Source organism: Hylobates moloch, unplaced genomic scaffold, assembly GCF_009828535.3.
Source record: "Hylobates moloch isolate HMO894 unplaced genomic scaffold, HMol_V3 SCAFFOLD_5, whole genome shotgun sequence".
NCBI classification, from domain to species: Eukaryota; Metazoa; Chordata; class Mammalia; order Primates; family Hylobatidae; genus Hylobates; species Hylobates moloch.
Window position 1 is genome coordinate 89,240,633 of NW_026652280.1, and position 15,066 is coordinate 89,255,698.

The 15,066-nt window shown below is 45.0% G+C and overlaps 1 protein-coding gene across 1 annotated transcript in view; it reads left to right on the forward strand.

The window, feature by feature from the left end:
• PPFIA1 (PTPRF interacting protein alpha 1) overlaps positions 1 to 15,066 on the forward strand; it is a 111,628-nt gene that overhangs the window by 43,765 nt on the left and 52,797 nt on the right. Inside the window, exons 3-7 of the mRNA XM_058439710.1 lie at positions 11,804 to 11,905; positions 12,249 to 12,413; positions 12,931 to 13,005; positions 13,588 to 13,689; positions 13,922 to 14,143. Of these exons, the coding sequence (XP_058295693.1) occupies positions 11,804 to 11,905; positions 12,249 to 12,413; positions 12,931 to 13,005; positions 13,588 to 13,689; positions 13,922 to 14,143 (666 nt within the window). The remainder of the gene's footprint in view (positions 1 to 11,803; positions 11,906 to 12,248; positions 12,414 to 12,930; positions 13,006 to 13,587; positions 13,690 to 13,921; positions 14,144 to 15,066) is intronic.

A 15,066-nucleotide genomic window follows, 5' to 3' on the forward strand; every position in this document is an offset into this window, starting at 1 on the left:
GTCCGGGCTTCTGCTTTTCAGAATAGAGTGGGGAAGACAGCTGGACATGCAGCTGGGAAGTGAGGAATGCCCGGGCTGGGGGCGGGTGTGACCACTTAGCAGGGGGACCTGTCCGTGTCCACGTGGGAAGCAGAGGAGGCCTCTGCAGGAAATGGCCTCAAGCTGTGAACATCAGGTAAGTGGGAGCTGGTCAGGGAAAGGTGGCAGATTCAGAGATCAGAGGGAACAACCGTGGTGTGGAGGGCCAGCAGAGGAACAGATGGCATGTTGAGGGAGCTGTAGATTGCTGTGTGACTCATGTACTGTGAGGCATGAGGTGAGGAGGGAGAAGCAGGAGTCAGAATGGGCAGAGCTGACTTCTAGAGCTGCCACTCTGACCTCTCTTCTGTGTGCTCATGGTGTCACCTGATAGAGTATCAAGGACTGGATGAGACAATCCATGTTAAGTGCTTAGAACAATGTCTGGCAGATAGTGCAACAGAAGTGTGTGTTATGACTTCTCATTTGGGTTAGAAGTTATTAGGGGGGTTTTGGGCTTGACCTTAAGGGCAATGAGAAGTTACTGAAGGATTTTAAGCAGGAAAGTCACAGAGTCTGATTTGTTTCGGCAAACATAGAGAATGGATCTGAGCGGAGAAAGATTGAAGGCAGGGATGAGTTAGGCAGCTTTTTTAGTAGACCAAGGAGACACAGTGGGCTGGATAAAGGAAGCTGGGGCGAGGAGGTAGAGGAGTGGGCAGTTCTAGAAGATAAGTGTGTGAGGGCGAATTAGGGGTCCTCAGTAAGTGGTTATTGTGGAGGAGGAGGTGATGTGATGTCTTGGTGTCTGACTTGGACAACTGGATGCTGATGTCCACTGAGTGAGGGCTTATGAGGAGTTGGGAGCTTGGGCAGGAAGAAGATGATGAGCTCAATGTGGAGAGAGGTTTTTGAACCTCCAAGATATCTTGCCTGTAATCCCAGCACTTTGGGAGGTGGAGGCAGGAGGATCACTTGAGCCCAGCTGTTTGAGGCCAGCCTGGACAACATGACAAACCCCCATCTCTCCAGAAAATTAGCTGGGCATGGTGGCGCGTGCCTGTGGTCCCAGATACTTGGGAGACTGAGGCAGGAGAATCACCTGAGCCTAGGAAGTCGAGATTTCAGTGAGCCGTGATTGCCCCACTGCACTCCAGCCTGGGTGAGAGATTGAGGTCGTGTCTCAAATAGAAATTTTAAAAAGGGCAGTTGGGCATTTGCCTAAGGTAGGTGATTGAAGCCATGGACACCGGCCGGATCAGGCAGGCACACTGCATAGGGTGAGCAGCAGACCGGAAATGTGGAACCCCAGGAGCACCAGCATTCTGTGAATAGACGGAGAGGAAACAGGGTGAGGTGAAGAGATGGGGGTGAACAGTCAGAGGCTACCCAGTAGGTGAGGACTGGAGCTGGCCTTTGGATTTAGCAGAGGAGAGTTGGTGAGTGCCATGGAAGCAGGAGGCGCTGGAGACAATTGCAGTGGTGAGTAAGGGGGCAGGAAACAGAACTGAAGACCGAAGGACGACGCAGGCTGGGGAAATGTTTCTGAACAAGTTGTGTGTCCATGTGGACACCGCGTATTCTGGTGATGTCCTTGGGTTTAGCATTGTTTAGAAAGACAAAAAGAGAAAGGAGGACTGATCTTTTTTGTTTTTAATACTAAGCAATACAGGCCTAAAAATTAAAACAAAAAAATAAATTATCTTACTTCCAACTCTCATTCCCAACTATAGTGGGTAACCAGCATCAGCAACTTGGTGTGTATCTTTCTATATTTTATCTTATATATACTTGAAAAATACATGTGTGCTTTTAACCAAATAGGATCATGTGGAAATGCGATGCGATTCTGTACTATGTTTTTTTTTAACTCAATATTTATTTGGTCACTAAATACTAGGTATGGGCATACATTTTTTCAACATGTATTTCCTAAAGAGAAACTGACAGGGAAAATAAGATATTGTATTCCGTTCTCACACTGCTATGAAGAAATACCAAGACTGGGTAATTCGTAAAGGAAAGGTTTAATTGACTCACAGTTCCGCATGGCTGGGGAGGCCTCAGGAAAGTTACAGTCACGGGGGAAGGCAAAGGAGAAGCAGGCACCTTTTTCACTGGGCGGCGGGATGGAGTGCATGCACGCAGGGGAAATGCCAGACGCTTATCAAATCATCAGATCTCGTGAGACTCATTCACTATCACGGGAGCAGCATGGGGGAACCGCCCTCATGATCCAGTTACCTCCACCTGGTCCTGCCCTCGACACATGGGAATTAGGGGATTAGAATTCGAGATTTTGGGTGGGTTCACAGCCATATCAGATATATTGGAACTTTAAAAATGTTTATGTAATCTGTTATAGGCAAATAGTGTCCAGTGATTGAAAAGCCAGTGCTACTTCAGTCACAGTGGCTTTGAATATGTTTAGAATTCAGTGAGATGATGAGACCAAATTTTTTTAAAATTTATAAAAATGTGAAGTTTGTGGTCTTCTTTTCTAGTGTCCTCCTGTCCCCCTTTTATCATTAGGAGTGGTCCACCCTTCCATCTATCTGTGGACTGACGGGCAGATAGATACAGATGTTTATTAGCATACTTTTAATCGTGGCACCAGGGTTTCAAAACATGATTTGCTCATTCGTTTTAATATATAAACTTCCAATTTTCTTTATTTCAAATTTGACATGCTTTTAAACCTCGACCGAGGCAAGTAGCTTCTACTGCCTAAAGATCACAATGTGAACTCTGCATGCCGGTTTCTCAGGTCCTTGTGTCCATTTATTAGACCTCTTTTTGACTGAGAAGGCACAGACTTTGCCTCCTGTGAAGTTCTTTTTTTCTGTTTTTTTTTTTTTGTGGTGAAATACATGTAAGGTAAAAATACCATCTTAACCATTTTTAAGCACCCAGTTCACGGCATTAAGTATATTCACATTGTTGTGCAACCATTACCACCACACATTTCCAGAACTTCCTCATCTTCCCAAACCGAAACTCCATCCCCATTAAACACCAACTCCCTATCTCACCCTCCCCACCCAGCGTTGTCCAGACACCTACCATTCTATTTTCTGTCTCTATGAGTTTGCTCTAGAGACGTCATATAAGTGGAATCCTACAGTGTTCTGTCTTTTCGTGACTGGCTTATTTCACTCAGCCCAACATCCTCAAGGTTCACCCATATTGTATTATGTGTCAGAATTTCCTTCCTTTTTTTAAAAAAATTTTTTTTCTTTGAGACAGAGTTTTGCTCTCATTGCCCAGGCTGGAGTGCAGTGGTGCAGTCTCAGCTCACTGCAGCCTCTGCCTCCCAGGTTCAAGTGATTCTCATGCCTCAGCCTCCCAAATAGCTAGGATTACAGGCATGCACCACCATGCCTGGCTAATTTTTGTATTTTTAGTAGAGACGAGGTTTTGCCATTTTGGACAGGCTGGTCTTGAACTCCTTGCCTCAAGTAATCTGCCTACCTTGGCCTCCCAATGTGCTGGGATTACAGGCGTGAGCCACGGTGTGCCACCGTGCCCTGCCAATTTCCCTTCCTTTTTATGGCTGAATAATATTCCACTCAGTGAAGTTTTACTCATTTTCAGCAAAAGGTTAGTGAAATATTGATAAGTAGTTAAAAAGCAAAACAGAGCTATTGAAGGAGATTATAGAGAATAAGAGATGTGGAATTGTAACATTTTATGGCCAAGTAAAGAAAAAGGGAAGAGGAAAGGGTAAGGGGTGGGGCCCAGGCACCCACATGAGGGTGGGGACCATGAGGCTCTGCTGCCCCTTTCCCACTGGCGATGGGGCTACTTCAAGCCATCGGAATGACAGGAAGAGAAAAGATGGATCACTTTTGGCAATAAATGTCGCATCTGATCTTAACTTGAAATTGACCTGATTGTGGCTTTTGAGTAATAATGTCTGGTCTGTATACTATGAACCTGTTAGCCAGATCTAAACCTTTCGTTCAGAAATGGTAAACATCAGCATTATCAGGCATTATGTGAAACCAAGTTCTTTAATTGATTTTAGTGTTACTTTCTGTCTTCTCAATCCTAGATAATGTCAAATAGAAATACGTATTTGCATTCTTCAGATTTATATTTTAAATGAAAATATTCCAGTAATTATTGCATCTATTCTGTTTCAGAAAATACTTGACACTTTAATTATTAAATAGAATGTCACTTTAAACTAGTGGTGTATTTGACTTACAGTATTTTTTTTTTTTTTTTTTTTTTTTTGAGACGGAGTCTTTCTCTGTCCCCCAGGCTGGAGTGCAGTGGCGCGATCTCGGCTCACCGCAACCTCCACCTCCTGGGTTCACGCCATTCTCCTGCCTCAGCCTCCCGAGTAGCTGGGAATACAGGCGCCCGCCAACACGCCCGGCTAATTTTTTGTGTTTTTAGTAGAGACGGGGTTTCACCGTGTTAGCCAGGCTGGTCTCCATCTCCTGACCTCGTGATCCGCCCGCCTCAGCCTCCCAAAGTGCTGGGATTACAGGCTTGAGCCACCGCACCCGGCTGACTTACAGTATTTTTAAACTTAACATTTTTTTTTCCTAAATAGGAAAAAATGTACACTGACAGACTCCTGTGATGTAATAAGGTAGGTCATTTATTGCACATATTTGGGGTTCCTGCCTTTTTTTTTCTGCAATAATAATGTAAACAGTACATACAGGAACTCCTAAGTTTAAATTTGCTTTGATATATTTTCAGTTGTTGGATTCTTCTGAGCAGAGAGAAAGGTTTTTTTCTTTGAGTGGAGTAGTCATGAATGTCTATAAATTTGTTTTCTACTGTAGCCACAGCAGTATACCATAGAATAGTTTTGGTAGTTGAATATATTGGGAATACTTACATTTAACCAAAATAATAGGAATTCCCTGCATTCTCTTTGGTTTTAGAGGCAAATCTGAAATCTGGAAGTTGAAATGAGGATAGTTTGGGGCTCTTAGGAAAACCTTAGGGAAACTGTATGAAACAGAAAAAGGCTTGCTGCTGGTGCTAGAAGAGTGACAGCTTGCTGAGGGGTTTGTGCGTGAGTGAATGTGGGGCCAGGTGGGAGCCTTCCTGTTTCTGGAAGGATGGTCTGTGCAGTAGTAACTCAGGCTGTGTGGTTCTTGCATCATCTGAGTTGTGAAGTGCTCTTCCTCTACTTCCAGGTCCTCCTTGTTATGGGGACTTAGGCTTTGACTAGGGCTTTCATTTAAAGGTGACGAAATTTGTTCATAATAGACTTTTAAAAATAAAACACCAATATTCCACCTTCCTGGGACTGACAGTCCTAGGACCCTGCCACCTTGTCAGGATCCTGCATCTCCCCTTCTGGTCCATTATTACCCTCCCAGCCCTGCCAGCCTTTCAGCTCCCTTGCCTCTTCCACTTCATTGCGCTTACCTGGCAGAAACCACCCCATTCAGTCCGTTCTCCATGCCCATTCACCTCCACTGACCCGTAGAGGCCCTAAGTGCTGCCAGCATCTCTGTTAGTGCATCCCGCCCTCTTTCTTCTACGCGGCATGCTGCCTACCCATCCTCTCTTCTAGATGCCACTTCATACCTTCTCCCCTCCTGTCCTCCCCAAATGTGAATGCAGAATGATGACATTGTGTTTGTTTTTTCTCTGTGAAATTGGAAGAAATCAGAAAAGAAGTTCCACCAACTTCCACCACACCTCTGGATCTGCACCCCATGTGGTCTGCCCTCTTTCCTTTTACTGCGGGTGATCTGTGTGCCCCAGAAAAGGTCAGCCTCTCCTCTTAGTCACTTGACTTACCTGCTTTCAGCTGGACTCTTATTAGTTCCCACCTTCCCCCTGGATTCTTGCCCTCACTTTGCAAATGTCTGTCTCATCCTGCAAAGGTCTTTCTTGACCTCATATCTTCTCCAGCCACTGCACTGTTTTTCTTCCCCTTTACTACGGAGTTCCTTGGAAGAATTTTCTGTACTCCCTGCTTTACTTCCACTCTTCCCATTCTCTTTGAACTCAGTCCAGTGAGGGTTTTGACCCGCCACTGCAGCATGCTGCAGGTGTCACAGTCACCATCGATCTCGTTTCCAGCAAGTCCGACCAGCGAGCATCCGTCGGCTCATTTGATCCACCAGCATCAGTGAATACAGTTGATCATCCTCCTGGAAATAAGGATCTTCAAAGATCTTGAAGGGTTTCCTGGTTTTCCTCCTCCTCCCTGATTGCTCGTAGCCTCTTTTGCTGATGCCTCTCAATGAGACTGTTGGGGGCTTGATCCCCATCTCCTCTCACCCTCCACCTAGGGCCTCACTGACTCGCATGGAACAAAATGATTATCCCCATTTGCAGTCTGCAACACACCCAAGAACTCCAGACTGTGAATTGCACTCAACTGTCTAATAACCATTTCAAATTAGCACGTCCAAACCCAAACTTTTACACCTTCCCTTCAAAATATACTCTTCCCGTAGTCACTCTCTTCTCAGGAACCAGTGACTCCATCCTTCACTTGCTCCCACCAGAATCCTTGGAGGCATCCTCGGGCCTTTCTTTCTCTGCGATCTTTGACCCGTCAGGAGCTCCTGCTGGCTCTGCGGTGAACAGGTCCAGAGTCCCTGCTTCTCACCACCTGCGGTGAGCCCACCGTGGTCTACTGCATAATTGCAGTCATTTCTTACCCATCTCTGCACTTCTGGCCTCACCTTCTGACAAGCTGTTCTGAACACAGCATCCAGGGGAATCCTTTGAAAACTGGTGAAGGGCACAGCTCATGAGAATTCTTACTTAGGCTCCTTCTTTTCTCTAATATTGATCTTAGTTCAGACCCTCATTAATCCCTGGGATTATTGCAGTGAACTCACCGCTGATTTCCCCGTCTTAATCTCCTCCAGCCCAGGGGTAGCAATGCTTCCAGTGACCTTTCATTGCTCCAACAAACCCATTTTGAGCACATCCCTTATGCTAATGACTGACTGAGACTCTACCAGTTTTGCCCCATTTTCTGTTCAGGGTCCTCAAAGCCTGTAGATAAGGCAATTTCTATAGCCTTCAACATTAAATCCAGGTTTCAGGCTGTGTGCTGTTGTTCTCAGAAGGGCTGCCCACTTCTGACCTCACCTGCTTCCTCCATACACGCTGCCCATGCCCCAGCCCTGCTGAAGCCTTCGCTTATCAGATACCTTCTGCTTTTGTGAAAGAGGCTCTCACTGGCTATACAGCATGTTCAGAATTCAGCTCAATTCAAGTGCTGTGTCCTTCAGCAAACCTTCTGAGAAGCACTCCCACTTCCCATCATGGATGGCTTCAACTCAGCTCCCGCAGTATCCTGGGCATCTCTCACCCAGAGCACGTACTGCTCTGAGGTTCCTGCCAGCTTGTCTGTCTGTTCTTTAAAGCATCCTAGGAGTGGACAGGCCTTGTTTCTGTGTTGCTGCAGCAGCCAGCATAGATGAGATATACACTAATTCTTGAAATAACTGTAACGTCCGATCAAGGTGGAGGCACTCACTTATGCTTTGATGCATCTCCCCTCCAAACACAGCAGTGAAAAGGTACAATTTAAGTAGAGAAACAAACCAAAAAGCATAGCCAGCCCCCCAAGCAAGAGAAATACCCTTCAGTACACAAACAGACTAGAAACCTAGCATGGTAAGCCTGAATTGACTGGATTTCACTGGCCACTGAGCTGTAAGCTCCAAGCAGGCAGGCAGTGTCAGTAGGAAACTGGATTCTTAGAGGGGTAAGGGTAACAGGGACTAAAGTGTTCAGTGGAATTAGAACTAGATGTAGCTACTTTTTTTTTCTTTTTCTTTTTTTTTGAGACAGGGTCTCGTCACCCGGGCTGGAGTGCAGTGGTGCGATCACAGCTCACTGCAGCCTCAACCTGCTGGGCTCAAGCAGTCCTCCTGTCTCAGCTTCCTGAGTAGCCGGGTCTGTGCTACTGGGTCTACCCATGGTGTGTGCCACCATGCCTGGCTAATTTTTTATGTTTTGTAGAGACGGGGTCTCATTATGTTGCCCAAGCTGGTCTTGAACTCCTGGGCTCAAGCAGTCCTCCAACCTTGGCCTCCCAAAGTGCTGGGATTACAGGCAAGAGCCACCATGCCTGGCCTTAGATAGTTTTTGAAGCTGGAGTTAGATAAGTTTTCCCCATCTAAGGCAATTCTCTGCTATACAGATTGGGGCTCTACTGCCAGTTGTGGTCCTAGGGAGGTAGAACACAAGGCCTGGGATGAGCCATGCTATTCCATGGTTCTCTACCAGGGTCTGCACTGTTGGTGACATAACCACGCAACAGAATCCTGCATCACCATGGAAAACCTAGTTCTGGACGGAGGCCTTGGAAGGCTCGGAGGGCAACAACCACAGAACACTAGTGCTATGGGCTGAATACTTTTGTGTCCCCTGCTCTGCCAAAGTCATATGCTCAAATCCCACTTCCTGGTTTCACTGTATTAGAAGGTAGAGCCCTTGGGAGGGGATTAGGTCATGAGGGTGGACTCCTTGTGAATGGAATAATGTGCTTAGAAGAGACCCCATAGAGATCCCTGGCCCCTTCAATCATGTGAGGACATAGAAGCTGGCAGTTGGGCCCTCACTAGACACCGAATCTGCTGATTCCTTGCTTCTGAACTTCCAGCCTCATGAACTGTGAAAAATGAATTTCTATTGTTTATAAGCCACTCAGGTAATGGGAGTTTGTTATAGCAGCCTGAATGGACTGAGCCACCAGACAGGGAGGAGAGCACCAGCAGCAGAAAACCTTCTGTCACGATGAGCCCGAAACCCGACATCAAACCTTCTGTCACGATGAGCCCGAGACCCCAATTCCTCTATGCTCGGAGACCTCTAAAACACATCCTCACAGAGTTGATGCCTTACAGAGCTGTGCATTTACTGCATGGGAAATTTAAGGACAGTCTGGCAAAAACTGTCAAAATAAGTATGTTTAAGATGCTTAAAAAGATAAATTAGCATCCATGAAAACAAACAAATTTTCCAAAAGGAAACAAGAGCAAGAAGATATGACCTAAAAAAGAAAAAGAAAAAAGAAAAAGGAAGAAGAACTTGAAATCTAGTAAATGAAAAGGGTATTAGCCAGGATGATAGACTCTGGACTGGACATAGTCAAAGACAAAATTAGTGGATTGGCAGTTACTTCACAAAATTGACCCAGATGACAGGGACAAGGTGGAGGGGCACAATGATAAAATTCAAGGTCCTGAATTCAGGCAAGCCTGGAGCCGACTCTGTACTTTGACTTGACAGTTATGTGCCATATTATGGCTATTTATTAATTATTATTTTTTGATATGGAGTTTCACTCTTGTTGCCCAGGCTGGAGTGCAATGGTGCAATCTCGGCCCACTGGAACCTCCGTCTCCCAGGTTCAAGCAATTATCCTGTCTCAGTGTCCTGTAGCTGGGGTTACAGGCGTGCACCACCATGTCAAGCTAATTTTGTATTTTTAGTAGAGACGGGATTTCTCCATGTTGGTCATGCTGGACTCGAACTCCCGACCTCAGGTGATCCGCCTGCCTCGGCCTCCCAAAGTGTTGGGATTACAGATGTGAGCCACTGTGCCCAGCCTAATAATGGCTTTTTAACTGAAGCTAGTTTGAGTCTGTTTGCTTTTTGCCTGCAAGAGAAATAATCTTTCCTCATATACGAACCCCTTCATCAGATGACAGTGTTTCGTTAAAGTTAGGCATTAGATGATCTGACAGTCAGCTAGAGTTAATTATCAGAAAAGATGTAAATCAGGGTATTTGATATGATTAATATTGGCACATAAAAAAGAAATCTCTGAAACTTAGGAAGGAAAACAAACTTGATGGGAGGACGTGGACAGAAGACTGGTCTACTCAGTGGCCTGTCCCCACCCTCCTCCCGCACACCGCCCAGCCCAGGAGCCCGCTTCTGAATACTGCGTTCGATCTCTGAAGAGGTTTCAGCACTTACAGATCCTTACCAGGTTTTAAGCCACATTTGGGTGATCTTCATTAGTATTGTTGGCATTTCTTTGTGTTTGCAAGTATGCACTGAAATACTGAATTGAAGAGCTATTCATGTTCTTTAGCTAATTTTATGGTCTCAGGAGCAGCCTTTTCTCCAAAACTCACTGTATAATACGTTTATAATATCTATATATATTTAATTGCAATAAAATATACTAACGTAAAACTTGCCAGCTTAAGCAGTTCAGTGAATGCTAGATCGATGTAGTGAAATGTGCTTGTGTCCACTCCCCACCCCCGCCGTATTCAGCCTCTGCTGTTACTCCCCAGCCAGGCGCAGCTTTGGGTGTGTCCACAGTCACCCTGCTGCTGTCTTCCACTCTCTCTGACCACACTCAGTTATGAGCCCCACATATGTTTCTGTTGTCTTCAGCAGTGCCCTGGGATAATTAGAAACCAATTCAGTGAAATTGTGGCTAATTCTAAGAAGCAGTTTCTGAAGTCATTTTAGGAGATTTCTTCCCACTCTGGAGGGCTCCTGCAGCAAGAATTCTCCAGCTCCCCCTGCAGACTAGCCAGCCGCAGTCCAGGCTGTGTCTCCATTAAACCCACACCTCCAGTTGCCTTCACTAGGACCTCCACTGCTCCTAGGTTTAAAGAGAGTGCCTTTAGGTTTAAATGTCACCAAACTTGTTTCTCCCTGAATGACGCCCCTGGTTTTATGGCGGCAGCCAGGGCCCTCTCAGCTTGTCACTCCAGCCCTGGCAGCCACTGTCTTACAGAGCCAAGGCACAGCTGATTAGGACCCCCGGTATTCTCAGCCTGCCACACTCAAAGTTGAGCCTCCATTCCAGAGTGGAGGCTGGACAGAGGTAGGAAGGCCCCCCTTGCCCATGGCTCCACTAGCCAGGGTGCAGCGTCAGCACCACGTAGCTGGGGCGGGATGGAGCTGGGGGAGAGGGCACTACATTATCAGCTGCAGCAGTCTGGAACAGAGTCGCTGCCTCACTGACCTGGAAAGGCGAGGCAGGGAGCAGTCTTGGTTCAAATACAATAGACTCTGGCCTGTCTTACTGAATTTTCAGCTGTTTGCTGTGAACCCTTAGAACGATCTCCAGAGTCTTCGAATAGTTGTTTTCTTACAATGTTCACCTGTTTTCCTTGGGAGCATGCAGGTCAGTGGAGCTTCTTGTGCTGTCATGCTAGAAGTTGATTACCCACAGTAGGGATTCCTGCAGAAGAAATATTACTTTAGAAGAGAGACTGGGCGCGGTGGCTCAAGCCTGTGGTCTCAGCTACTTGGGAGGCTGAGGCGGGAGGGTCACTTGAGCTCAGGAAGTCGAAGCTGCAGTGAGCCATGGTCACACCATTGCACTCTAGCCTGGGTGACACAATGAGACCCTGTCTCAGAAAGAAAAAGGAAGAAAAGGAGGCTAGGACGGGGGTAGTGGCCTTCTAGGCCTTCTTTCCTCTCTCTCCAGCAACTCTAGATCACATGTCTGTGAGTCATTTAAAAATGTCTTCATTCAGTTCATGTCAGGATCCTGTTCAGGAAAATGTTTTGGACTTCTCTGGCTGCTGAGAAGGTGGACTTGGATTCCCCTTCTTTCCCTGCTGTCCTTGTCCCAGGGCCCAGGGTTAGGGGGAAGTCAGATGGTCTGTCAGTGTTGTGATTTATTAGGGAATCTGTGTGGTCTTAGGCCAGTCCATTGATGCCCTCTTTCTCTGGAGGATCACAAAGATCCCTTCCCCATAACTTGTAATGAGGTTGCCTTTGCGTGAAGACTGTGGAGCCTTGATGAAAGGCTTTCTTTAGAGGGTCTTTCTTACTTATTTAATTTTGTTTTGTGATTTTCTAGGAGTTTGCAGCACTTACTAAAGAACTCAATGTATGCAGGGAACAGCTCCTTGAAAGGGAAGAAGAAATTGCTGAACTGAAAGCAGAAAGGAATAACACCAGGGTGAGTGTGACCTTTCTGTTCACCGCCTGTCCCTGGAGCCACTATCAGGAGGAGGGGCGCTGTCTCAGAACGAAAGGACGACCCACTCTGTCCGGCCTGAAATACTTTTCATACCTTTTCCCACTGAGCAGACTGTGATTAGTCAGCATAATCACACATTCATGGCTTGAAATTTGTGATGAGAATTTATGATATTTTAATACAATTGAGAGGAATTTGTCTTTCTGTGGAATTGAAGGGACTTCATTTTAGTATGAGACTGTAAAGGAGTTATTTGCCCCAGATTCAATCATGAAATTAAAAATGCTCTTTAACGAGTCTTTATTTTGGCCTTTTATTTCAGCTGCTGTTAGAGCATTTGGAATGCCTTGTCTCCAGGCATGAGCGGTCTCTTAGGATGACCGTGGTGAAGAGACAAGCGCAGTCTCCAGCAGGCGTGTCCAGCGAAGTGGAAGTGCTGAAAGCACTGAAGTCCTTATTTGAGCACCATAAAGCTCTGGATGAAAAGGTGCCGTCAGCCACATAAGTCTTGGTTTGTGCACATGCCGTGTGTTAGGCCAGCTTCACAAGTGTTGGTGTAACTTTTACTTTTTGAAGCTTCTTGAATTCTTGGAAATAACTTCTCTAAGAAGACAGGGTTTTGTAGGTTTAAAAAGTAATAATTGGCATAAATGTCTTAAAATTACTAATATATATTAATTTGCTCTTACGAATTGGGTAGTATTAGGTTGTTGCAAAAGTAATTGTGGGCTTTGCTGTTACTTATTGTGGCAAAACCTGCAATTACTTTTGCAACAACCTCATATTTCGGGGGAAGATTTCTTTTTCTCAAACTTGATTTAGAGCCATTAACAAGTTTTCTTGACAGTAAGATCAATGACAGACATTAATGGTATTGTATTATGTTATATTACACTAATATATACATTAAGTGTATATATTACACTTAACTATATATTAAGAATAAAATAAACAGTATACACACACACACACACACACACAAACTCAACCCCTTTTATTTTCAGGTGAGAGAGCGATTACGAGTAGCACTTGAAAGATGTAGTTTGTTAGAAGAGGAATTAGGTGCCACACACAAAGAGGTAAGCTTGAGCTTCATCATGAGTTGAATTGGGGGGGGTTTATTTTTATCCTTTAATTATTAAAAGAAGCATAAGGCCAGACACGGTGGCTCACGCCTGTCATCCCAGCACTTTGGGAGACTGAGGCGGGCAGATCACCTGAGGTCAGGAGTTCTGAGACCAGTCTGACCAATGTGGTGAAACAAAAATTACCGGATGGTGGCATTTTTTTATCCCACTGCTTGGGAGGCTGAGACATGAGAATTGCTTGACCCAGAAGGTGGAGGTTGCAGAGAGAGAAGTATAAGGACTGTAGTTGTACATATCACATGTTACTTATCTTCCCGATTGAGGACCAGCCTATCTGAGTCATTTTAAGGACTAGAAAACGATGGTTACCTAAGGATTCATCTGGCCAGTGGATAATAAATTCCATCTTTAATGATCTGGTTATTTTCGGATTAGGTAGCATTGCCATATGCTTTCTCTTTTATACTATGCTAAGCAGTTTTTAGTTGTGTTTTTCCAAAAGGAGTTTTGCTATCTTTACTTATTTCTCTTATGTAAGGTATTTTACACTCATATTCAATTTTTTGGTTTCAGCTAATGATTCTTAAAGAACAGAATAATCAGAAAAAAACACTAACAGATGGAGTGCTGGACATAAACCATGAACAAGAAAATACACCAAGCACGAATGGAAAGGCAAGTCTGTAGGCTTTCTCTTTATTCTGTTTGATTTCATTTGTTCACAGTATGTGTCGGGTTATGTGGAAAACAGTTGCTAAAGTACCGGCTTAGAGCTGAAGTGGTCATGAAAGTTGTGTAATCCAACAGATTGCATAAGTCAGTTTTGATTTTAGCTATTTCCTGGAAGTATTTTTATTTTATAGCTCACCAAATAAGGGTATTTAAGGATTTTTTTTCCCCCTATCAGAGATCTTCTGATGGTTCTTTAAGCCACGAGGAAGACCTTGCTAAAGTAATTGAGCTCCAAGAAATCATAAGTAAGCAGTCAAGGGAACAGAGCCAAATGAAAGAACGCCTGGCCTCCCTCTCCAGTCATGTGACAGAACTGGAAGAGGATCTGGACACCGCTAGAAAAGATCTCATCAAATCCGAAGAAATGAACACAAAATTGCAACGAGATGTCCGTGAAGTGAGCAATAACAAAAATTACGGTCTTGTTATGAAGTTGAATGTTTGGGATGTTTTAGTTAAATGATTTTTTTTCTCCTTTTGTCCCTTACTCTCCCAATTACTTTCAACCTTTGGATTATTGTATAAGTTATATTGAAAAAGAGAGAGTGCTGTGAAACTGCCATAAGTTACCTCCCCATTTTTGTTGTGAAATCTCCTGTCCCTGAGCTCTTCAAAGTAGAGAACTAGTCCCACTGACTGACATGACCATGGAGTGGACGCCACACTGGCCCCTCCTACTTGTGCTGCTTTAATATTCTTTAATGTCCTTGTTTGTAGATTCTTCATCTGTGCAATTTCTAGGCTGTCTTAATTTGTTCTTATGTTCAGATTGCCTTCTGTTGCACACATACTTAGCAAGCAGACATTGATACTGGCTGTGCTAGTTCACGTAGGGCAATGTGAGTATAGTCTCTTAACTGTGGGAGGGGGTGTTGCTGGCGGTCTTCTCATTTTCTGACCTGCTCCTTCAAGGAATTCCTGGCATTGAATATTAATGGTCAGACAAACAAGAGTGGAATTTGCTTCTACATGGGTCATCAGGATCATATAGCAAAAATACATGGCAGTATACTCATTGCTGACAAATATTTCTACCATTATAACTGAGAAACTATTTGATCATGAATGCCGGGCGTGGTAGCTCACGCCTGTAATCCCAGCACTTTGGGAGGCCGAGGCGAGTGGATCACGAGGTCAGGAGATCGAGACCATCCTGGATAACACGCCGAAAACCCATCTCTACTAAAAAATACAAAAAAATTAGCCAGGTGTGGTGGCAGGCGCCTGTAGTCCCAGCTACTCAGGAGGCTGAGGCAGGAGAATGGCGTGAACCCGAGAGGCGGAGCTTGCAGTGAGCCGAGATCGGGACACTGCACTCCA